The sequence below is a fragment of the Ornithorhynchus anatinus genome, chromosome X1, assembly GCF_004115215.2.
Source record: "Ornithorhynchus anatinus isolate Pmale09 chromosome X1, mOrnAna1.pri.v4, whole genome shotgun sequence".
Classification (NCBI taxonomy): Eukaryota; Metazoa; Chordata; class Mammalia; order Monotremata; family Ornithorhynchidae; genus Ornithorhynchus; species Ornithorhynchus anatinus.
In genome coordinates, this window is record NC_041749.1 from 110,472,775 (window position 1) to 110,497,307 (window position 24,533).

Genomic DNA, 24,533 nt, shown 5'->3' on the forward strand with positions numbered 1-24,533 from the left:
CCGGCGCATGCCAAGTGTGGGTGTGTGAGAGAAAATCAGGCAGGGGACCAAAGCACCCAAGAGGCGGCTTGGCCCTCCCCTTCCTCCGTGGGGCTGACTAGTGCGGAAGTAGAAGGCCTCTGTGCTCACTTCCCCGCCCCTGCCGCACACCAGAGGGCAGGACACGCGGCTCTTTCAATGACTTTATTCCAGGCGGGGGTACAGACAGACTTGAGGGCAGGGAAGGGGGCAGAGCTGAGCCCTGAGTCCCTGAAGCTCCCAGCTTCCCCCTCCCCAGAGCAGGACAAAACACAAAGTGGGGGGGCCCACTGGCCCCTTTCCAGGAGAGACACACCAAGCAGTGGAGGGCAGAAGACCCTCTTCCCGATCCCACCCCCCCACCCCCGAATGACTCCAGCATCTTTATATACAAATCAGCTTCAAAATCATTTTAAATAATGTCACTATGTATATCACTATATAATATAAATACAGAGCTGGGATGGGGGTGGGGGAGGCCCTCCCGCCCCCACCCCCCGAAAAAAAACCCCAAAACATGTACACAAGACATCCGTCCAGGCAAGAGGTGGCTGGGAGAGGGGGAGGCCCCACCCAACCTCCCCCCGACCCCCGATCCCTAGGGGTACCCAGGAGAAGGGGACATGCAGGAGGGGAGCGGCCAGACTCCTCCTTCCTCTGTGAAGCGGCTCCCTGGGCCGGACAGGGAGAAAGTGGGCGGAGTGGGGAGGGGGCGTTGGTGGTTCTCTACCCCCTCTGAGAAAGCCAGCGAGGGAGGCAGAGCGCAACGTGGAGAGGGCTAGCTCCCTCTGCTAAATGCAGCCCTGCGGTGGACTTTTCCCCCTCCTCAAACAGCCCCAAGGGAGACCCAGGCCTAGAAGAAGTGAAGGATGGGAGAGGGAGGGAGGGTGGCCCCTTCTATTTAGGGGTGCTGGGCTTCTTGGGGGTGCTGGGCTTCTTGGACTGCCAGAGGTGACCTTGGATGGTGATGGCGTCCACACTCATGGACATGGTCTTGGCCGGGATCTGGGTGAAGCGCTTGCGGTCCGAGTTGTACTTGTAGATGCCGTCAACCATGGACTTGGTGATGGTGCGGGGCCCGTAGCCGGCCAGGCGGGACATCTCCTCCGTCTCCCCCGAGAACGTGTACAGGGCTCGGAATTGGCAACTCGAGTCCCGGAACAGGATCAGGAAGTGGTTGGATTTGCTCTTCTCGATCTCCTGCGGGAGGAGGGGAGGAAAGGGGGAACGTGAGGAGAGGGGAGACCCGCCCCCAGTGGGTCGCGGGCCGCTCCTCGGGTTGGGGCAGCTTTGCGTAACGTAAAGTCCTGAGAGGAAGGCTGGGCTCCTGGCTGGGGCTTTCAGGGAGTGGTGATGGCACTCGGGGGCCCGCGGCTGCCTCCTCCCTCTGTTCCCAGAAGGGCGGGCTATGAGCGGGCACTGCCCCCCGACCACGGGGGATGGGGGGCGGCCCACCCTGCTCTGGAGGCCCCCGGGACTGGGCCAGAACCAAACTTGGCTTCCAGGGGAGCAAGGAGACTAGTCACTGGAAAACGAGCTGTGGGCCGAGCACCGTCCTCGGCGCTTGGGAGTATACAACAGGTGTTGGCAGACACGATCCCAGCCCTCAAGGAGCTTCCAGTCTAGTGGGGGAGAGGTAGAGCGACACAAGCCAGGCAGATCATCAAGCCTTTCTTCTCCCCCCAAACTGCTACCATGTTGATCCAAGCACTTATCCTATCCCGCCTTGAGCCTCCTCGCTGAACTCCCTGCCTCCAGCCTCTCCGGTCCATCCTTCGCTCTGCTGCTCGGATCATTTTTCTACAAAACCATTCAGTCCACATCACCCCACTCCTCAAGAGCCTCCGGTGGTTGTCCACCCACCTCCAAAGCAAACAGAAACTCCTTATCACCGGCTTTAAAGCCCTCAATCACCTTGCCCCCTCCTATCTTACCTCGCTGATTTCCTACTACGACCCAGCACGCTCACTTCACTTCTCTAATGCCATCCTACCCGCTGTACCTCAGTCTCATCTATCTCGCCGTCAGCTCCTTGCCCACATCCTGCTTCTGGCCTGGACCTCCCTCTCTGCCTTGATATCCAACAGACCACCACCCTCCTCACCTTCAAAGCCCTTTTAAAATCACATCTCCAAGAGGCCTTCTGAGACAGAGCCCTCATTTCCTCTCCTCCCTCTCCCTTCTGCATCACTCTTGCACTTGTACCCTTTATTTACCCTACCTTCAGCCCCACAGCACTTATGTACAGGTCTGAAACTTATTTTGATGTCTATCGCCCCCCCAGACTGTAAGTTCCGTGTGGGCAGGTAAGGTGTCTACTAACTCTTATAAAGCACTCACTACTCTCCTACTACAACCCAGCCAGCACACTTGGCTCCTCTAACGCCAACCTTCTCACTGTGCCTCAATCTCGTCTATCTTGCCGCTGACCCCTCGTCCACATCCTGCCTCGGCCTGGAATGCCCACCCTCTTCGTACCTGACAGTTACTCTCCCCTCTTTCAAAGCCTTATTGAAAGCACATCTTCTCCAAGAGGCCTTCCCTAAACCCTCCTTTCCTCTTCTCCCACTCCCTTGTGTGTCGCCTTTACTCATCCCGCTCCCAGCCCCACAGCATTTATGTACATATCTTTTATTTATTTACATTGGTGTCCGTCCTCCCCCCAGGCTGTAAACTCGTGGGCAGGGAATGCGTCTGTTCTATTGTTCTCTCCCAAGTGCTTAGTACAGTGCCCTGCACACGGTAATCACTCTATGACTGACGTGATTGATCGAGACCCTTTCTTACCCAAGTCCTCCCCGGTCCCCCCTCACCTCCAGGATGCGGTTTTTGTGAGGCTCGTTGACCTTGCCGGCCAGACAGCAGTGAGAGAGGGCGTTGTGGATGATATATTTGTTAGATTTAGCACTGGGCTCCTTGTACAGCTTGGGACCTGGGCGGGGGGCCGGAGAGGAAGGGAGCAGTCAAGTGGGGAAACAGCTGATCCCCCACCCCAAAACCTGCCCACCCACCCTCCCTCCAAGCCCCCTCGCCCCCTCCTCCCACACCCGCCACCCCCCCACCTGTGTACTCCGGCACCGAAGCCGGAGACGAGGCCGTGCTCCCGTTCTCCCAGTCTTTCTCTCGGCTGCCCAGTAAACGGCTGGGGGACATGAGGCCAGAGGGAGATGGGGCCCTGAGGGGGAAAAGGGTGGCATTGCCAGTCGACAGAGGGAGGGGGACCCCAGGGACGAGGCCCACACAGGCTGCTTCCAGCCTCAGTTCACCCCGCCTCAGGCCAGAAGCAGAAATCACCAGTCGGGCCGAGCTGCCGCTGCAGCTCACGGGGACCAGAGTTCCGCGGCCCAAGCGTCTCCACGAGGCCTCCCCTGATAAACCCCGCCCACTCCACCAGCACCATCCATGACCCAACTCGCCCCCCCGCCCCCCTCCCACACTCCTTGTCCCACGCCTCGACCTTTTGGATGTGGATTAGCAGGCCCGCCCCTGCCACCAGGCCGGGCGCTTCCTGAGGACAGGGCCGGAACCTCGTCCCTAACTCAGATCCAGCGGGCCTCGACCAGGACTCGGTCCCGACTTCTCTCACTGGCTCTCGGGGACTCACCGGGACGATCTCTTGACCGCGAGGCTGTTGGCCGACTCGTTGGCGACAGTGGAGAGCGACAGGGTGGACTGAGAGTAGACCTTGCTGAGCCGGGAGCCTGAGGAAAAAAGCGGGGGAGCGCGACAGGCGTGGGGGAAGAGGACAGGGACGGGGAAGGGGAGTCACGGCCCCGCCTCCACCTCCACCCCAGCGGCGCCACCTCGTTCACGTTCACCCCGACCTCCCATCTCCCCTGCACGACGGGCGGTCAGCCCCTCTTACCCAGAAGGCCACGGGCCGGGCTGCGCCCCAGGGCCGAGTCATCACAGCAGCCGGAGCGGGGCCGAGCCGCACGCCTTCCCCGCCCGGGCCCGGCGGCTCGCGGCCGCAACACCTTGTCCAGATCCTCCATCAGCTTCAGCTGCGCCCGCCGCTCATACTCCTGCCGCGTGAAGTCGCCCCGCCGGGCCCCGCTTTCCTCCTCCACCCGGCCCCTCTCCTCCTGCGCCAGCCTGCCCACCAGGGGGTAGAGGCGGTGTCACGGGAGGGGGGGGCCCCACAGCTGGGAAGAAGTGGGGAGCACTGGCCCGACTCAGAGGCCGAGGAGCCATCTGAAGAGGGGCAGGGGACGGGAAGGCCGCCGGGGCCAAGCGCCCCGAGGGGCGAAGGGGAGCCTGGGGCCTGGCGCGGGGCCAGGCTGCTGGTTCTCTCACCGGGCCGCCGCCTCCTTCTTCTGCTCCTTCTCAGCCTCCAGCCACTGCTTCCGCCGCTTGGCCTCATCGGCCCGGCGCTGCTGCCGCTCCAGAAGGCTGGCCCGCTTCTGCGCCATCTCGTCCTCCGGCTTTTCCTTGTCCTGCCGGGGGAAGCTCGGAGCTGGCCCCGGCCCCCGTGCCCGGCCTTGCCCTGCCGGCCGGCCCCCGTGCCCGGCCTCCCCCTGCCAGCCCTCGGTGCCCCTCCACGCGGCCCGTCTCCTCTTTGCAATTCTCCCGGCCCCCGCCCCCTCCCTCACCTTATAAAAGAAGCCCAGCCCGGCTCTCTGCTCAGCCTCCGCAGCCTCCTCGAGCGAGTCGTCCCCGGGGGGACTCCCGTCCTCGTCCCCACCTTCGGGCTGCAGGCTGCCCAGGGGGATCTCGATGAGGGTGGAGCGCCGCTCCGTTGAGGGCGTGGCTGCCTGGGCCCCGCCGTCCGGCCCCGGCCGGGCCCCGCCGCCCGCCGCCTCCACGGGATTCCCGGGGGGGTCGCCCCCAGGCTCGGGCCGGGCCCCGGGGGCCCCGTCGCCCTCGTCAAAGAGGATGGACGAGCGGGTCTGGACGGGCACCTGGGAGGGCGAGAACTTGCGCAGGTGGGGGAGGGTGTCCACGTTGTTCGGCGGGGTCAGCACTCGGGTGAGCGGCGGCAGCAGCTTCAGCTCCACCGGCCGCGCGTGCTTGGGGCTCTTGGGGGCCGCGGGGGCCGCGGCCGGCGGGGTTGCCCGGCGGGGGCCCGGCTGGGGCGAGCGAGGTGGGGGCGCCGCCCGGCGGGCAGGGGAGGGCGACAGAGGTCGGGCAGGGGCTGCCGGGGCAGGGATGACCCAGGCCGCCGGGCCCGGGGGCGGGGGTGGTGGCGGTTTGTCCCCCATGAGCCGCTGCTGCTGGGCCGTCAGTCGCTGCATGTCCCGCTGCAGGGAGCTGAGCGCCGCGCTCAGCTTGTTCACCGCCCGGTTGTAGTCCCCGAGGTTCTCCTCCGCCGGGCGCCCCACCTCCGGACCGAAGGTCACCGTCTTGGCCCGCTCGGGGGGCCGCTCGAGGGCCTCCCCCCGGTCCTCCCCGGCCGGCCGCTCGCCTTCCCTGCCCTCCGGGCCTTCCTCCGGGCCGTCCACCGGGCCGTCCTCCGGGCCGTCCTCGCCCGCCTCGCGCCGCTGCACTTGCAAGAAGGCACTCTTGCCCAGCCGCTGGCGGTGCTTGGCAAAGATGGCCTCGATGCGCCGCTTCTGCGCCTCGATGGCCCGCCGCTTTTCCTCCAGCCGAGCCCCCAGCTGGCTCATCTCCGAACTCATCTCCGACGTCAGGGTCTCAGGCCCCGCCGCACCCACACCCGCCGCCATTGCCGCCTCCTCCTCGGCCCGTCCTTCCGGCTTCAGCAGATGCTTCTTGCGCTCGGCGAAACTGGTCATGCGCACCGGGCCCTCGGGGGCCATGGCCGGGGGCCCCCGGGCCGGTGAAGTCGCCGGGGGAGCTTTCGGGGATGCCTCGGGCGGGTACGTGGCCGCCGGGGACGATTTCGGCGAGCCCTCCGGGTGGGGGTGGTAGGCGGGCAGACTGCCGCTTTTGGAAGGCCCCTCGGGCGGCGGTCTCGGGGACCCCTCGGGAGAGTGGAGATAGAAGGCGCCGTCAGCCGCTCCGTCGGGTAGCAGGCGAGGCTCGGCGCTGTGGATGATCTGCAAGGCCTCTTCGATGGTGGGCAGGTCCCCGGGCTCCGGGGCCGGCTCCACGGGGTGCGGCGGGGGCCGGGGAGCCGGCGGGGCGAAGGCCGGGGCCCGGCTGGGGGGGCCCAGGCTGTCCGAGCTGGCCGAGCGCAGGAGCACCGGGTTCCCCATCACGATGTCCACGTCGCTATCCAGCCCAAAGGGGATGCTGAAGGAGATGGCCTGCGACAGGGGGCGGCTGGAGGAAAAAGGGGCAGGCGGTGGGGCGGGAGGGGCGGTGAGACCCCGGGAGGGGTAAGGATCCCCACTCCGGGATTCCACCCCAGCCCCCGGCCCACCCCAGCCAATGCTCACCTCAGCTGGCGGTTCCAGGTCTTCCCAAATCCCTCCACGTGGGACAGTGAAGGAGAGTGGTGCAGGGAGCCTGCAGGGACCCCCAGCCAGTGAGCATGGCCTCTACAGGCTCCGGGCGCCCCGCAACTCGCAGGGTTCCCCCCAGTCCCGCCGATGGGAGAGGGGCTGGGGCATCGGAGGGCACAGTGTCTCCGGGGCAAGAAGTGGCGATCGTGGGGACTGCCAGAGAGCTGGTGGCAGTCTCGAGGGGCCCTGGGGGTGGAGTGGTAGATCTGGTGGTGGTGTCAAGACCCTCCCATCCCTCCCCAAGGAAGGAATCCTTCTCACCTGCAGAGCCCCGGAGTGGGGACTGAGGGCCCCCGGGGGACAAGAGTGGGTGCCGGAAGTTGAAGACCGGAGAACTGAGGGAGAGAGGGAGGGAGAGAGAGACCCCATGATCCCCAGACCCCACTCCCCTTGGCAAGGGAGTGGGCACTCCTGGATTCTAGCCCCAGCTCCAAAAGGACGTGGCCTGGCGGAGGACTGGGGACAGGCTGCCTGGGTTCTGGGTCACCCATCTGGGGATGGGAAGGCAAAGGGGGTGGGGGGCGGAGGAAGGAGAGACACGCTACCTGCTCCCACTGCCGCTCGGTGGGGTGGCCGTGTCGCCGAGGCGGGGGGAGCCTACAACACACACATACACACCAAGTCAGTCAACACTCCCCCAGTACTCCCAAGCGGGGAGCCCCAGGGAGGACACTACCCTCTCCTCCCCTCTCCCACTCTGTCCTCCAGTCTCTCCTCGTCCCCAAGAGGCCGGATGGGTCTGGGAGCCCGGACACTTGACTTCTCACCTTGCCCATCAGGTAACTCCTTGGGGCGGACAAAGTCCGGCTTCAAGACCTCGAAGCAGAAAAACAGCTCCGCCAGGAGCACCCCGATATTGATCTGTGGGAGGGCAAGGGGAGACTGAACCTGAGGAGCAAGCTGCCCCTTCGAGGCCTCCCCCCGGCCAAGAGGAGTCTCCTGGCAGCCAGAGTCCTTCTCCCAGCCGCTCTCCCGGCCCCTCCTTCTCAGACCAGTTCTCTGTCGTCCCTCAGCGGACTCAGCCCACAGGAATGACATATCGAGGACCGGCCTGATCCTCAGAGGCTCTGGGGCGGGGCCTAAGGCCCAAGGCCAGGATATCGGGTCTCTAGGAGGCCCCAAACCACCTCCCCCTACCCTGGCTAAGGAGGCTGGGGGCCAAGGGAGGGGTGGAAGGTCACCTTGAGGATGGGGGGGACATAGAGCAGGTCCTCCAGGGCCAGAGGGCAGCCCCCAGCGAGGCGAGCGGCACAGAAATCTTGGAGCAGCTGCAGGTTGTAGAGACTGTCGGCCACCGACATGGTGTCCTTCAGGCAGACATCTGCGGGGAGACCAGATGCCTGGGTTCCCCAGACCCTGTCAGTTGTGGGCCGGGAGAGAGGCCTCCTATGGGAGCCGAGGGCGTAAGGGGCAGGGACGGCACCGACCCTAGGCCAGAGGGCCTCGTGGGAGGAGCCGGAGGGGGCGGAAGTCCTGACCCAACAGGGGTCCCCTCCCCACCCCGACCCAGGCTCCCACTCACCCTCGAGGCGCAGCAGCTGGGGGCAGTAGTAGTGGATGGTGGCTGCCAGCGCTGCCCCACTGGCCAGGTCCTGCAGCCCAGACACAACGGGGAAGCAGGGGGCCCGACGGGCCACGGCACGGTCTTTCCGATAACGGATCTGTGGGAGAGGGGGCAGAGCTCAGGGATCGGGCCCCCGTCCCGGAGTCACACTTTCTCCCGGTCCCACCAGCTCTACAGTCACTGTCAGTGGGCTGGACAGACCGGATGTCTGAGTTCACGCAGAAGAGGGGAGGTGATGGAGGGAAGGGGGGTGGGGGCAGAAGGGCTGGGTGCCTGGGTCCCCTACTCCATCTCTCTCAGTGGGGGGGTGGGGAGGGGGCAAGGGGGAGGGAGGGCGGCCTCCCCCACCCTGCCACTCAGGTATCCAAGGCAACCACCCCCAGAGTGAGATGCAGAGTCGAAGGGGAAGAGGGGTGATGGGCCATGCGGAGGGGAGACAGGAAGATCTAGCAGCCATGAGCCCGACAGGACGGGGGGATGGAGAACACCACAGTCCCGGTCCCATTCCCTCCCGGAGTCACTATTGCTCAGAGTCCCCTGCTGCCCTCCCCAAGTTAGCCTCAGAACCCCCCAGTCCTGGCTGAGACCCTCGCGCTGGTCACTGATGGAAGCAGAAGCCACAGGCCCTGGGGGGGGCGGGGGAGGCGGCGACAGCGGCAGCAGCAGCAGCAGGAGTGGGAGACAGAACTGGGGGGGCCCTGGGGGTGGACGGGGGGGGCCCAGGGGCAAGGATACTTTACCACTGGGGGTTTGCTCCCAGATTCCTTTAAACAGAATGCGATGGCGTGCTGGGGTGAAAGGAGAGAGGAAAGGAGAGAGGAGAGCGGACATCAGTCTCAGCCCGGGGGACGGGCAGAAAAGGGAGAGGGGTCAACGGGGCCAGAGCAACCCCATGTCCAGGTTTAGGGGATTTATTCTGAGCTCACTTTTTTACTTCTCCGATCCTAAGGGCCTCTCCCCACACTTTGGAGGGAGTCCCCCTCTTCTGTGCTCTAAGTAACCCCATCCCTCCATAGAGTCTCTTGGAAGGGTGGTCCTCTAACAAATCCCAAATACCTGATTTGGGGTTGGGGGGGTGGGTGCCGGAGGGGACAAAGCTTCCATCCTCCATCTGGAGCCCCTCTAGAGGTCAATCCATCCATCCCCCTGCCATTGGACCGGCCCAGGTCGTGAGGCGTCTTCCCTCTTCCTGACTAGCCTTGGGGTTCTCGCTCCCCGCTCCCACCCGGCCAGGCACCCCAGAGATCTCACCAGAGGTCCTGACTTTCAAACCTATCTCCCCTCAACATGAGGCTCGGCCCGCTCCACCGCACCCACCTTGGGGCCTCTGTCTCCCCAGCTCCTTCCTTCCCTAGGCCTCATACCCAGATAGCGGCGAGCCGGGAGGGGCTGGGTTTGGGCTCTGATCGACTCCAAACGCTCAAGGGTAGGCTACAGGGACAACACATCTGTGGGCCTCTGCTGGGACTCGGGACTCCTACCCCACATTGATTCCCCCAAACTGGAATGGAGCTACCTGGCCCGCTCTGGCCACCTGAGGAGTGGGGTTGGGGGGAAGGGCGGAAGAAGAAGAAGCAAGCAGGGCGTGAGCATGCAGAAGGAGACACCCCTCAGTGGATCGGGACACCCCAGACCTACACCTTTCTCCCTCAGGGGCCCCTCGGGACCACAGTGGTGGTGGAGGAGGAACCCTGGAGGGACAGAGTGGAGAAATGTGTGAGCAAAGGATGAGACGCTCTGACTTCTCACCTCGGGATGAAGTTATCCCCCCAAGCCAGCTACCCCCCTTTTCCTCCAGACCCCAAATCTGAGGCGTGTCCCCAGAATTTCACATCATTGGCTCAAGGAGGGGTGAGGAGGGTGGGAGTCTTCAGGCAGCCAATACCGATGCAGGAAGGGTGAGAAGGAATGGGGTGCAGTGAGATTTTGGGGTGCGGATAAGTATAAAAGAATAGACGAGCCCCCACTTACAGGAACCAGTTTCCAGTACCACCGGGTGGGACACTGAAGGCAGAAGGGAAGAGGTGGAAGGGAGGAGAGGAGATGAGGAAAAGAGAGGGGGAGGGGGAAAAGAAAGAGAGAGAGAGTAGAAGTCATAGCCATGTCTGCGAGGGGGAGCCTCAGGGAGGGCTCCTCAAGGATAGTGGGAATGGAGATCCTAATGCCGACGCCGGGGAAGGGATGGGAGGCTCCCGGCCGCACCCTGGGAGGTGAGAGGTGGTGGTGTTGGGGCGGTGTTTCCTATTTGTTCCAGCCCCACTCCCACCCTGGAGTCTGCAGGCAGGGCTCTCCACCCCAACCCCGGGCTCACCGAGGGTTGGGCCGGGCCATCGGGCACAGGGCCGGAGGGCCTTTGTGCCGCCTCACGCTCTGAGGTCTCCTGGAGCCGCCGCACGGTCTGCAGCAGGAATCGGAGAGGGGCATCAACAGGAGTGACAGAGTGGGGTCACTCCCCCTGCTACCCCGGGTCAGGCCCCTGCCCGCCCGTCCCCCACACACCTACCGTGTCCACCCAAAGGAGGATTTTATGCTCCCAGCCCCCGGGGGCTGTGGGTTCCGCGAGGGGCCGGGTCCACTCGATGGCGAAGGCTGTCATCAATGCATCAATCACTGCTAGGTGGGCACCCTGAAAGGAGCGGGGCGGAAGGGCTCAGGCTGTCGGCTCTGGGGAGGCCACGGCGCAGCTGCCGGGATCCAGAGCGGGAGGAGGAGCTGGGGACAGGGGCAGGACTTCGGGGGGGGGGGGGGGGGGGCGCGGTCTGGGAGGGAACCCAGGGAGACTGTGGGCGGGGCCGGGCTGTATGGGAGAGGAGAGGGGAACGCACCTGGGTGAGGGCGGGGGTGTGTGTGGGTGTGTGCGGGTGTGCGTGTGGTGTCTCTCTCTCACCATGAGGATGGGCTGGTGGCGCAGGTCGGCCTCGCGGACCGGCCGCTCGGGCAGGGCAGGCGTTAGCCCCCGTCGCGCCAACAAGGCCAGCAGGGCGGGGGGATCAGGTGGGGCTTCCATCTTGGGCAGCGCGTGGCGCCAGGCCCGACAGTACAGCTCGGCTGACAGCAGCAGCCGCGTCACCGGTGGCTTCATGTGTTCCTGGGCGTACTGGTCCGTGTAGAAGGGCTCCCACAGTTCTGCGGGCACGTGCTCTGGAGGGAGGACGGGGGGGAGGGGGAGAGAGGTGGTCAGCACCCAGGGCCCAGGGGGACAGACCTCAAGACACATAGATCGGCTACCCGAGCCAGGCGGGTACGCATCGGGATTCGGTCACTGAGAAGGTAGGAGTCGAGTCGTGGGTAGGGGAGAGGAGTGGCGAGGGTGAGGTGGGGTAAAGGGAAGCTGGCCCCAATCCTTGTGGGCTTCCTGGAAGAGGCAATACTTGAGCAGAGTTTGCCGAGACGGGAGTAACCTAGATCGGCGAAGAGAAGCAGGGAGGGGAACAATCCGTTCAACGGCAGCACCAGAAGAATTGGTTGGGGGGTGGAGGGGGCATAATCTGTCTAACGTTTCATTGGCCTAAGCGCTTTCCTTATCGGTCATCTTTTCTCATCAAGACATCCCCCGGTTGGTAGGCAGAGACAGGTTCTAGTATCCCCATTTGTAGATGTGAAAACCAAGGGCCAGGGAAGGAGACGAGGGACACGGAGAAGGTCCCAGGCTAGGACCCAGGTCTCCACTTCCCGGCCTAGCGCTTGTATGTGGCTGGAGCAGAGAGCATGAGTCAGAGCAGGGCAGCGATGGAGAAAGAGGGCAGTGGCTGGTCAGGAGCTTTAATCAAATCAAGAGGCAACTGGGAGTCGCTGCAGGCTTCAGAGCAGCAGGATTGATGTGAGCACACTGGTGCTGGAGAAAAGACCTCCGCCCTGCTTGGTGGAGGGAGGAGCAGCTGGAAGCAGGGAGAAGGGAGTGACGTTCTGGGGCACAACCCCAGCCCAACACCCATCTTCCTTTTGCCTGAGCCTCACTTGACCTGATCTGGGATCTGGGATTCACAGTGGGAGTTGGTCCTACGGACTGCGTGCCACCTGATGATAATTGTGGTATTCCTTAAGCACATGTGTCAAGCACTGTACTAAGCACCAGGGAAGATACAGGATGATCAGGTCGGACACAGTCACTGACCCTCACAGGGCTCACACTCTCAGTCGGAGGGAGAACGGGTATTGAATCTCTATTTTGTAGATGAGGTAAGTGAGGCACTTGCTCAAGGTCACACAACAGGCACACGGCGGAGCTGGGATTAGAGGCCTGTGCTCTAGCAGCGTGGTTCAGTGGGAAGAGCACGGGCTTAGGAGTCAGAGGTCATGGGTTCCAATCCCGGCTCCGCCACCTGTCAGCTGTGTGACTTTGGGCAAGTCACTTCACTTCTCGGTGCCCCAGTTACCTCATCTGTAAAATGGGGATAAAGACTGTGAGCCTCCCGTGGGACAACCTGATTACCCTGCATCCACCCCAGCGCTTAGAACAGTGCTCGGCACATAGTAAGCGCTTAATAAATACCAACGTTATTATTATTATTTCCACTAAGCCCCACAGCTTCACGATGATGATCTGGTCTCGACCCCAGCCCTAAGGACAGTGCTCGGCCCAGAATAAGCACTTACCATAAGCTACTGTTATTGCCATCGTTATCATCATGACTTGCCCGGGACAAAATGACAGGGCCTAACCCACCCCAAGCTGCGGGAACAGAAGGCCTGAACCTAACCCCGTTGCCCTCTACTGAGGTAGGCCCGGCCAGGCCCTCTCTGCGCTCCTGGAGGGAAGGGGTCGTGTGTTCCCGGTCATCCTTGGGCACCTCTGAGATCAGTCGTTTGGCCATGCGAGTGCCGACTCCCACGCTGGCGCTTACCCCTGATGGGTAAGCGGGCAGGGGTCATGAGAGCCACTGACCCTACAGGGATTGGGACTGGAAGGATGAAGCCACAGATGGCCCGCCCCACACCTCACGACAGGACTGGGGTCGGCCCGGAAGCTGAAGAGAAGCTGCGTGGCTCAGTGGAAAGAGCCCGGGCTTGGGAGTCAGAGGTCATGGGTTCTAATCCCGGCTCTGCCATTTGTCTGCTGTGTGACTTGGGGCAAGTCACTTCACTTCTCTGCGCCTCAGTCACCTCATCTGTAAAATGGAGATGAAGACTGTGAACCCCACATGGGACAACCTGATCACTCTGTATCCTCCCCAGCGCTTAGAACAGTGCTTTGCACATAGTAAGTGCTTAAAAAATGCCATCATTATTATCATCATCATCTGTGACAGGACTCCAGTCAGCACGTGCTCATACCCCACCCAGCCCCAGCCAAAGAAGCAACGTGGCCTCGTGGATAGATATTGGGCCTAGGAGTCAGAGAGTCTGGGTTCTAATCCTGGCTCTGCCACTTGTCTGTTGTGCGACCTTGGGCAAGTGACTTAACTTCTCTGGGTCTCAGTTACCTCATCTGTAAAATGGGGATTAAGACTGTGAACCCCACGTGGGACCTGGATGGTGTCCAATTTGATCAGCTTGTATCGCTAAATGGTACTTAAGTGCTTACAATGTGCCAGGCATTGTAATAATAATAATAATAATAATAATAATGTTGGTATTTGTTAAGCTCTATGTGCAGAGCACTGTTCTAAGCGCTGGGGGAGATACAGGGTAATCAGGTAATCAGGAAGCTCACAGTCTTAATCCCCATTTTTACAGATGAGGGAACTGAGGCCCAGAGAAGTGAAGTGACTTGCCCACAGTCACCCAGCTGACAAGTGGCAGAGCCGGAACTCGAACCCATGAACTCTGGCTCCCAAGCCCGTGATTTTCCACTGAGCCACACTGCTTCACTGCGTACTAAGCACTGGGTTAAATACCAGAAAAGCAGGTTGGATGCAGTCCCTGTCCCACATGGTCTTCATAGTCCCATAGTCTTCATCACCACTTTGGGTCCCCCTATTGCACTCTCCCACCCCACCCCGGGAGGCCCCGCTCTCCCCCGCGGTCACTCGGCACCACACCTATTGAGCTTGCTTGGGGCCCTGGGTGCCCCCTGGCCTCAGGAGGCCTGATCCAAGGGGCTTGGGTAGTGAGGAAGTCGTCCAGCTCGTCCTCACTGGATTCCAGGGTTGGGCCTTAGAAAAGTCAGGTGAGAGGGCAAGAGAAAGCCCACAGGCTCTAGGAGCAGGTCGGGGAGCCAGGGCCCTGGCCAGTCTGGAGAGGCAAGAAACGGAGCCACCACGTTGGCTCCCAGGGACGAGGAGGGCTCCGCTTCCACAGTGCCCATCCCGTTTTACACTGTGCAAGTGTCACTAGGAATTATGGCCCAGGTCCATGTGCCAGATGTGCCTGAGCTGGAGAAGGAGCTCACTGTGGGCAGGGAATGCGTCTCGTCTGCTTATTGTCGTATTCTACTCTCCCAAGCACTTAGTACAGTGCTCTACACACAGGAAGCGCTCAAGAAATATGAGTGAATGAATGAATGAGGGGGACACAGATGATCACAGGGGTGGAGCAGCTTTGGTACAGTGCTAAGAGCTTAGTACACTGGTCTGCACATGGTAAGCCCTCAATAAATACACTTGATTGACTGATTCCATCTCAGAACAGACAGAAAAGACTAGGATTCTTCAGTTTGGAAAGACACAGGCCAAGAGAGGGACGCAATCGAAGCCGGCAGAATCACGAAGGGCGTGGACAGGCGGACACAGAATCGTTGTTCCCCAAGTCTCACAACCCCAGGACGAAACAGCAGCCAATGGAGCTTGAGGGTGGAAGGTTCCAAAGAAACCAAAGGCAGCTTCGTCACCCAGCGGGCCGGAAGCGTATGAAACCTGTTACCCCAGGAAGTCACTGAGCCAAAACAGTATGAGATTCAAGAGAGTTTTGGCTAGGTTCATGGATGAGTGATCCACAGTGGGTCGGTCACTAGAGGGAAAGTCAGGGCTGACCCAGAAATGGCCGTGGACCAGCACCGCACAGACACGAGCCCCACGCCCTGGTGGCAGGCCTGAGCAGGCCGGATCCGTGAGGACCTGGGTCATCCGAGCCTGGTCCACCCGTCCTCTGCTGCCCGGCCTGGACCTCACTCTGGGGCTCCTGCAGTAATGCTGACATGAGAAAGTTAGGCCTTGAACTAGGGGGAGTAGCTGTGGAGACAGAAAGGAAGGGACGGACGGACCTGGGAGATTTCGTTCGGGACAAAAGAAGCGGAATTTGGCAACACATTGAATAGTGGGGGGAGGTGGGGAAGAGAGAAGGGAGTCAAAGATGACTCCAAGGCTGCGAATGTGAGGGTCAGAGAGAACAGTAACAATGGGGGAGAAAGGGGAGGATCTGGGTAGGAGTGCGTGAGAGAGAGTGTGTGCACACACAGGGGCTTGTGTGCATGCACAGGGTGGGGGGAGGGATAAGCACAGTTGTAGTTGTGGTGTGGTTGTAGTCCCCTTCTAGACCGTGAGCTCGTTGTTGGGTAGGGATTGTCTCTATCTGTTGCCGAATTGTACTTTCCAAGCACTTAGTACAGTGCTCTACACATAGTAAGTGCTCAATAAATACGATTGAATGAATGAACAAACTGAGGTCTCTCCCAGAAGGCAGGAGATCTGAATGGAGATGCCCTAGAGGCAGGAGGAGATAGGAGGGGAGCTGGAAAGATGGGGCTTTGGAAGACATCCAAGAGTCACCCAGGACAGCAAAAGCTCCCTGAGGGAATGAAGGTAATAGGGGAGAAGACTGCAGAGACCCACACCTGGGGCCCTGGGGGAAGTCCGCAGCAAATGGGTCAAGGCAGGAAGGGGAGGCCTAAGAGGAGTAGACAGATGAGGTGGGAAAACCAGGAGGATAAGGATCCTCAAAGTTGGGGTCGGAGGGAGGGTCTCGGAGGTGGGGGGTCAACAGCAGCGTCCAGAAGTACGAGAACAGAGGAGAGGCTATTGGATTCACCCAGGAGGTCGTCCTGGGGACCTGAGAAAGGGAGGATTGTTACTCCTGATAACTGGCTTCGAGGCACTCAATCCACACTCTCCCTTCTACTTAGCCACTCTCCTCTCCTCCCACACCCCGGCTCGCCCCCTTCGCTCCTCTCAGGCCAACCTGCTCACGGCGTCTCATTCTCGCCTCTCCGGCTGCCGACCTCTTGCTCACGTCCTATTTCCTGGAACTCCCTCCTCTTCCCATCCAGCAGACCACCATTCTCCCCATCTTCAAAACCCTTCTGAAATCACATCTCCTCCAGGAGGCCTTGCCTGAACGCTCTCATTTACCCACAGGACATCCCCCAAGAGCCACTTGAGTCCTTCTGAACCATATCTTATATACTCTATTACTTCCTCCTCTTTGGATTTCTTTAAGCGGCTATCTCCCCGCCCCCCATCAGATTGTGAGCTCCTGGAGGGCAGGGTCACGTCTACTAGCTATTGCACTCTCCCAACTGCTTAGTCCAGTGCTTCACACACAGTAGGTGCTCAAGAAATGTGACTGGTGGGTTCCAGTGGAGTAGGGAAAATGGAAGTCAGAGAGCTGAAAGTCAAGGGGGTCCAGGGTATTTTGCTTGCTTTGGATCCCAGGTGACCTATTCACCCTGTCTTCCCCCCCACCCCCAGCTCTCCCTCTCATCCCCAGCCCTCAACGCCCTCGGCCTCCAACCCCCAGCAGGAGTCCTAGCGTAAACCCCCTCACCAGCTTGGGGAAGGAGGGTGGGGTCTGCCTGGAGGGGAAGAAGCCTGGGGGCAAAAAGCCCCTCTGCAGGGTCCCACCAGCCCCTCTGTCAACAGCTGGGGTCAAATTGGCAGGGCTTTGGCCTGGGGGCCAGGATTCCTGGGTTCCAGCCAGGGCAGGTCTTGCATCACACAGGCCCAGGGGGGCAAGATTCCACATTGCCCTCTCCCACCGCCCCCAATCGCATTTGCTGACATCACTGAACTGAGAGTTGTGGTAGGGGAAGGAAGGAGAGCTTAAAGTCCCAAGAGTAGACTACGCACAGAATGATAATAATAATAATAATAATGATAAAAAATAATAGTATTTGTTAAGCGTTTATCACATCTCAAGCACCTTGCTAAGCGCTGGGGGTAGGTCCAAAACACTGACATCAGGCGCAGTTGAGTCCTAAGCTCCCACTGCTTAGCTGACTCCGAATCCTGATCCAGGAAGCCAGGAGTTCTGTGCCAGACCCTGGACCCCATGCTTCGAGGAACAGAATCCCAAAGGACTGCCAACGAAAGGGGCTCCTCTAGCTTCCACGGCCCTGGGGCAGGGACCCCGGCGACCCCGATGGGAGCACGGGGAGGGCAAGGTGAGTCCCGGTTCCTGGCCCAGCTTCGCTCCAGTTTCTTCCTCTGGGGAAGAGCCCAGAGAAGCTGAGGAGGGACGAGGAGGGAAAGGTTGGGCTGAGGAGGAAGGGTTCCTCCAAACAGGCTGATACGGAAGCAGGGGGTGGGACATGACCTCTGGAGCAACTCTGGAAAACCAGCTCCTGAGCAGGCCCTGAATCTCCCCAGAGAAAATGCAGGACACCTTGCCCACTCCCAGCTGCTCCCCATCCAGCCTCTACTTCTCTTTCTGTTACCCAGCCCACCCCAAACCATCCTGCTTCAAGGGAGGAGAGGGTGGGGGTGAGGGGTGGTTGAAGGGCAGAAGCCTTTGGCCCGTGACATAGTCTCGGGCCCGGGATTTCAGCCCTCACGTGGGCAGGGAAACCAGTTTGTCCAGGAGCTGCTGGCCAGCTGCCCAGTCAACTTTGATCTCTCCCTCCTGGGGGGGAGGAGTGAGGGCTGACAGAAGTTCCCAGGGACCCAGAGTGCAGGAGCAGGGGCTGAGGGTGCGGGGGCAGGACACCTGGGTCCTGAGAGGAGAAGGGAGTCTAGTGGGAAGAGCTGGGAAACAGGACGCCCTGACTCTGGGAGGGAAGCCAGGTTCCGATGGGGAAAGTTGGAGGACAGGACGCCTGGGTCCTGGGTGGAAAGGCGGAACTGAGTAACTGACAGCCACCACGTAACTCTGTGGCTCCCAAGGGAACAGGTTGATCTGGGTGAGAACCGGATCCCTGAGGTGGTAGTGGTGGTGATGGTGTGTGTGTGTGCGTGCGTGTGTTTGCGGTGGGGCGGGGCGGGGGGGGGCCCGGGCAGGTCCCACAGGTCAGATTCCCCACTCTGTGGTTCTAGACCCCCCTCCTCAGGAAAGGAGGGGAATCAGGGGGAGAGTTCAGAGAAGGAAGGAGGTCAACAAGGTCCCTCTATTGTAATGGGAAATGGGAAGAGGCCTCCCCCATCCCCACCCCAGAGAGCTCATTAAAGTGGAGGTGCTTAATTAACCCAGGGCTTCCCCTCCCCCTCCAGCCAGCACCCAGGTGGAGCAGCTGCTGAGCTGCGGACTGGGAGGCAGGACGCCTGGGTTCCGAGAGGAGGAACCACCAGAGCGAGGAGAGAATCCAAGTGCAGGCAGCGAGTTGGAGAGCAGAGGGTGGGCCCCTTTTCCACCGCCCTCTGTGCAGAGGAGATCTCCCTCTCTGGCCAACTCTCCAGCTCGGCTTGAGATACCATTCGGCCTCACAGGTCCGGTTTCCCCCCGCCCCCGCAAAACCAGCCCAACCCCACACGCCCACGTGGGGAGGTGGGCCTCGGGGCACCCTGTTTCCTAGGGCCAGAGCAGGAGGGCAGCTGAAGCTCAAGAGGAGCTAGAGAGAAAAACTTCTTTAGGCCTCGGTTCCCTCATCTGTAAAACGGGGATTCGGTGAGCCTGTTCTCCCTCCTACTTGGCTTGTGAACCCTGTGTGGAACAGGGGCTGGGTCTGATCTGATTAACTTGTTTCTACCCCAGTGCTTAGAACAGTGCTTGGCACAGAGTAAGTGCTTAAATAGTGGACTAAAAATATTAAATACCCTAACAAAACCCCAAACTTCAGAGCCCCCGCATATCCGGCACCAGGCTCCTAGGATTGACGTGTCATGGCCTCTAGCTTTCCCCTCATAATAATAATAACGTTGGTATCTGTTAAGCGCTTACTATGTGTCCAGCACCGTTCTAAGCGCCCCAGCCTGGGGTTGTGGGGGTGGAGAGGGTGGTGAAGGGAAGGAGTGGGGAGGAGGAAAGATGGGAGGAAAAGTGGACTGTCAACTCTTTGAGGGCAGGGATCGTGTCTATTAACTCACTGTACTCTCTCCAGCACTTAGAACAGTGCTCCGCGTAAACACTGAATAAATATCACTGACGGAAAGGGAGGGGGGAAGGGGGAGGGGAGAGGAGGGTTAGGAGGATAAAGGAAAAATAAGGGAGGGGGAAGGGAGATTGTAAACTCGAGGGCCGGGATTGCATCTAGCGACTACTGTACCTTTTCCAGAGTTTAGCACCCTGTTCTCCACACGGTGGGCGCTCAGCAAATACCTCTGAGGGACTGAATGGAGGGGGACGTGAAGGAGGTAGAAAGGGGAAAGGGAGAGAGGCAAAGAGGGGTGGAGGAGAGAGCCACGGAGGGATGAGATAAATGGGGGTGGGAGAGGAGGGAGCTGGAGGGGGAGGTGAAGGAAGCGAGGCGCGGTCCTGTTTGCGCAGCACCTCCCCTGGCACAGGAGGAGGAGGGAGCGGAGAGGGGGCGGTAGGGGCGGGCAGTTCCAGAACCTGGGCATCGGGCTCCCCCCGCGTTCCAGGAGCCTCTTCCAGCCTCCTCCACCTCGGCCGAACGGTCGGGTCGGCCTCTGCCAAGTGGCAGCCTGGGGGCCGGTGCGAGATAAAGGGTCGGGCGGCTGCCGGGAGAGCTGGGCGGCAGAGAGGAGGGGCGGGCGGGCGGGGGGCGGCAGGTAGGTGGGTCGGGGCAGCCAAGAGCCGGGGAACCTCAGGCCCCAGTCGGCTGGGGGCGGGGGCGGGGCGGCCGTTCCCCCCTAGCCGCTGCCTCCCCTGCCAGCCCCCGCTCTCTGCCTTGGGGGAGGCAAAGTCCAGCCCCACGGAGCCGGAAGGCCGGGAGGGGGCAGAGGGCCGGGGACCGGCTGGGGAGGGACTGGAGAGGAGGACCCGGGCGGCCCTCTGGCTGGGCCTCCGCTTCCCTCTAAGCCCAGGTTTCCTGGCCTCCCCCGCTTCCCACCAGCCAGGCTCTCCGGTCGTCGTCGTCCCCCACCCCCCCACCCCACGGCCCTGTGGAAACCCAGGGGGCCCGGCGGCCCCGCGAGCAGGGAGCCTGCACAAAGCGGTCGCCCCCCGCCCCGTTTCCCCCCGCCTCCCCTCCCCGGCCCCCTCCCCGCGGCCTCTCCCGGCCGCCGCCGCCGCTTCTATTGTTCCCGGCGGGGCCCGGGCCTTGGCCCCCGTTCTCGCAGCCGCAACGGCTCCACCCCGGTTCCGGGCCGGTCCCGGTCCGATCCGACCCCGGCCCCGTCTCCCCCTCCCTCCCCTCCGCCGCTCCCAGAGGCGCACACCTGCGGCCCGGTCCGCCTTCATCTCCGCGCTCCCGCGGCCCCTCCCCAGCCGGGGGTCCGGCCGCTCCGCTCGGCCCCCGCACCTGCGGCTCCCCGGCCCCGGCTCGTCGCGCCCCGCCGGCTGCCCAGCGGCAGGGGGGCGGAGCCCGGGCCCACCCCGGCTTTCGATCCCCGGCCCCCCGATTCCCAGACCGCAGTGCCCTCCCCTCCCGCCCCACCCTCGGCCCCGGAACGCGCTCCCCGGACCCCGGATCGCGCCCGGTCCCCGGGGCTCTCGCCGCCCCCGGCAGCCGGTACCTGCGCCTCCGAAGGCGGCTCGGAGCAGCCAGGCCAGACTGGCGGCGGTCTTAGCCCGCGGGAAGTCATATTGGTCCAGGGGTTTGATCTCCGGCACCAGGAAGGTTTTCCGCAGCGGCCCGCGGCCGGGAGCCGCCTCCACCATCCCGGGGCCGGGCTGGGGGGGGGGGGGGGATGGGGGGGGGAGGGAGCGAGGAAGGAAGGAAGGAAGGAGCGAGGAGCCGGGGGACCGAGCCGGTCTCGCACCGGGGCCGCCGCCGCTGCCGCGCCGCTCCAGGTGCAGCCGCCTCCCGCCGCACGGCCCCACCTCCCTCCGCCAGCCGACCGGCCCCGCCCCGGGGCGGGGCCTCGGCGCTGCCCAGCTCCACCAGGACCCTGCGGGCTGGGGGCGATCCCTCAGCCCCCCGCTCCTTCCCCTCCTTCCTTCTTTTCCTTCCTGGCCCAGGAACCCAGGCGTCTGGGCTTCCGGAGCCCACTCGGCCCCGCCGGCCGGGCCGGCGGCTTCCAGTCCCCTTCCTCCAGCCGAGGTCGTGGGAGAAGGCGGTGGAATGATCCGCGTGTACATGGCCTGACATGCGTGTGCTTCAGGTTGAGTGTGGTGAGATGATAATCTGACGCTCGGAGGAGGTTGATGCTCTTCATTCAGGACCAGCGGGCGATCGTATTGCCGGCTGTGTCGGTCGGGGCCTGGTGTGGAGATTGGGTATCCAGGGGGAAGGGTCTGTAGCCTTGGGCTTCTGGGTCCGGCTCCAGTTGGATCTACGGTTTTGGAACCGTGGGGGCCCCCAAGGCAGCTGGGTTTGGAAGCTCTATGTGTGTTTGTGTGCGCGACGAACGGATCGGGATGTCTAGTTGGATGCCCCCATGGCTTTACTTTGCTGGGAATGGATGTGTGCAGCTCCCGCACGTGGGGAGTCCCAGGGAAGAAGTGGCTGTATTTGTGTGCTAATGGGACATGACTCTACGTAGGGGAAAGAGGTATGGAAAGAGCATAGGCCTGGGAGACGGAGGACCGGGGTTCTAATCCTCGCTCGCTCCCGCCACTCGCCTGCCGTGTGAACCTGGACAAGTCACTTCACGTCTCGGGCCATCAGTAAAATGTGAATGAAATATCTGTTCTCCCTCGTCTTTAGACTGGGAGCCTCATGGGAGGTAAGGACCGTCTGACCTGATTTTCTGGTATCTACCCCAATGCTTGGTCCAGTGCTTGGCACGGAATAAGCCCTTCTCGAATACCACGCTTATTAGGAGTAGTATTATCGTCGTTAGGTGTGAATGAGTGAGGGTGTGTCTTTGGGGCTGCAGAGATGCGCAGAGGAGGGTGGATATCACTGTTGCTGGGTTGGGGCTCTCCGTCTATGTAGTGTGTAGGGGGTGGGGGGAGGATAGGTATTGGAGTCCGTAGGTGTCGGCATGTGGCTGCCTGCAGATACATGTGTATTTTCATGCAATACCTGCTGACAGTTCCCATGACCTTTTTCAGCCACAGAGGACAAAAGCATATACACAGATATGGGATAAACTGGTGACGACTCACGCAGTCGCATCCAAACGTGGACAGGACACGCAGACCCATCCAGGACCACAGCTAAATAGGTGAGGATGTGTACATGCTACAATAATGAATACAAATATATTAAGAAGCACCAAGCTGTGCCTTTGTGTTTGAAGGCAGCACTGGCGGCGAAGTTCAAAATGTGGATACCTGCACATTCACACACACTTCCATAGATGGGCATCACCACGGAAGATGCATGCGTAATCAAGAACACGCACCCTCACTTGCCCACAAACATGGTTTTTCATCCTTTTGGCCACATGGCGTACAGACCTACCTTCATATACAAGTACCCGTATTCACACGCAAAGGTCACATAAGGTGCAGTCATCCAAATAATGATAATAAAAATGGTAATACCAATAATAATAATTGTGGTATTGGTTAAGTGCTTACTATGTGCCAAGCACTGGGTTAGAAACAGGGTGATCAGGTCGGACACGGTCCCTGCCCCAAATGGGGCTCACAGTCTAAGTATTCCAAACGTTTCAAGTACTCCGCACCAGACATTATAACAATAATAATAATAATTGTGGTTTTCGTTAAGCGCTTACTAAGTGCCAGGCACTGTACTAAGCGCACCCAGTACAATCCAATCAAATCAAACTTGGATTTGATTAGTCCAAGCAAATCAGTTTGGACACAGTCCCATCCTGCATAGAGCTCACAGTCTTAATCCCCATTTTACAGACGAGGGAACTGAGGCACAGAGAAGTGAAGTGACTTGCCCAGGGCCACACAGCAGCAAGTGGCAGAACCTGGATTAGAACCCATGACCTGACTCCCAAGCCCGTGCTCTATCCACTGTACCATGCTGCTTCCCATATGTTTACATTCGTTTGCACATACGAGTTTACCCTCACACTCACACCCATGTGCAGGCACACATTTCCGCAAGCGCGTGCGTGCATACACACACACACACATACATATTTTCCTCCTTGATCATTGTTCCCAACGAGAGCCAGGCTGCCTCAGGCAGGGTCTGGCATTCCGACTGTGCCACCTTGTTGCCCAGAAGCCCAGCCCAGCTCCCCAGCTCTGCCTCATCACCACCCACTGCCAGCTCCACAACCTGGTGCTATCCAACCCAGTCCCTGGGAGGGACGTCATCCTCATGGGGCCTAGCCTGGGGGCAGGGTTGGAGGGAGAAAAAGGCTGAGGATGAGGAAGACTGCTGGGGGGGGGGGGTAAGGGGAAAGGGGTAGCCTTGGGCCTATGGCAAGGGACAGGAGAGGATCTGAAGCTGGAAAAAAGGCGAGTCTCGGGCCAGTCATGAGGACTCTTGGACTGAGAACCTGTGCAAGGGAAATCAATTACTGTAGAACCGATCAAGGGTATCGATTGTTTACTGTGTGCAGAACACAGTACTAAATGCTTAGGAGAGTAGACTACAACAGAGTTGGTAGACCTGATTCCTGCCCACAAGGAGCTTACGGGCTAGTGGGAGAGACAGGCATTAAAATAAATTACAGTTAGGGGAAGTGGCAGAATATAGGGATATGTGGATGTAAGTGCTGTGGGGTTGGGGGTGGGGTAAATATCAAAGTGCTCTAAGAGGTACAGAGCCAAGCGCCTAGACGGTGCAGACAGGAGGGCGGATCGGATGGGATCACGGGAGGTTAGTCAGAGGTTTCTCGGAGGAGATTATGATTTGAGCAGGGTTCTGACGATGGGGAGAGTGGTGGTGTGTTGAATAGGAGCAGCGAGGGAGTTCCAGGCCGGAGGAAGGGATAGAGCTAGTAGTTTGCCCAGGGCCACTTGGTCTCTCTGGTCCCGGCCAGCCGGGTCCCCCCTGGGACGGTGGGTGTAACAAGCAAGTGGGCGGGCAGTGGTGCAACGAGGTTCCAAAATGCTTGGGAGAGCATAACATCCGAAACCCATTTACGACCAAAGCGACTGCAGCGCGGTGCCCGTGCCGTGCCGTAGTGTCACGGGCCAGTGGGCGGATGCCAGAGTAGACGCCTTGGTAGCTGTCACGGTCTTTGCGACCAACTCTAGCTAGCTATTTTTCAGGATCCCGCTGGGTGTGTCCCCCTCGTGGAATGCTTTAGGTGGTCTTTCGGTCAGCAAACTGGTAGAAAGAGCATGGGGCTGGGAGTCAGCAGATCTGGGTTCTAATCACAGCTCTTCCACTTGCCTGCTGCGTGACTTTGGGTAAGTACCTTGACTTATCTGGGCCTCAGTTTCCTCATCCGTAAAATGGCGGTGAAATAAATACCTGTTCTTCCTCTTAGACTTGGAGCCACGGGACAGAGACTAGGTCTGATCTATGTTGTTTCTAGCCCAGGCTTAGCACACTATTTAGCGTAGAGTAAGTGCTC

The 24,533-nt window shown here is 60.8% G+C and overlaps 1 protein-coding gene across 3 annotated transcripts; it reads right to left on the minus strand.

The window, feature by feature from the left end:
• Positions 1-170: 170 nt before the first annotated feature.
• CAMSAP3 (calmodulin regulated spectrin associated protein family member 3) lies at positions 171-20,806 on the minus strand. 3 transcript variants are annotated; one of them, XM_029051561.2, is made up of 19 exons: positions 20,652-20,806; positions 10,877-11,130; positions 10,493-10,615; positions 10,301-10,387; positions 9,961-9,993; positions 8,730-8,777; positions 7,948-8,086; positions 7,607-7,746; positions 7,193-7,286; positions 6,971-7,022; positions 6,687-6,760; positions 6,360-6,429; positions 4,611-6,243; positions 4,315-4,454; positions 3,884-4,113; positions 3,623-3,719; positions 3,081-3,193; positions 2,832-2,950; positions 171-1,218 (listed from the first exon to the last, which is right to left on the minus strand). In XM_029051561.2, the coding sequence occupies exons 1-19, from the start codon at positions 20,794-20,796 to the stop codon at positions 916-918; spliced, it is 3,894 nt and encodes a 1,297-aa protein (XP_028907394.1). In that variant the 5' UTR covers positions 20,797-20,806; the 3' UTR covers positions 171-915. The 3 variants fall into 3 exon arrangements, with proteins under 3 accessions (XP_028907394.1, XP_028907396.1, XP_028907397.1); XM_029051563.2 differs by lacking the exon at positions 8,730-8,777; XM_029051564.2 differs by lacking the exons at positions 8,730-8,777; positions 9,961-9,993.
• Between the last annotated feature and the right edge of the window lie 3,727 nt (positions 20,807-24,533).

Bases quoted from the DNA above. Each gene is read 5' to 3' on its own strand.
- CAMSAP3 (XM_029051561.2), bottom strand. From the start codon at position 20,796: ATGGTGGAGGCGGCTCCCGGCCGCGGGCCGCTGCGGAAAACCTTCCTG. The intron at 7,747-7,947 runs GTGAGTGGGAGC...GTCTCCCCGCAG, and splicing joins CCAGCTGCTGCGCCTCGAGG to ATGTCTGCCTGAAGGACACC. The intron at 6,430-6,686 runs GTGAGAAGGATT...GGGTCCCTGCAG, and splicing joins CCCACTCCGGGGCTCTGCAG to GCTCCCTGCACCACTCTCCT.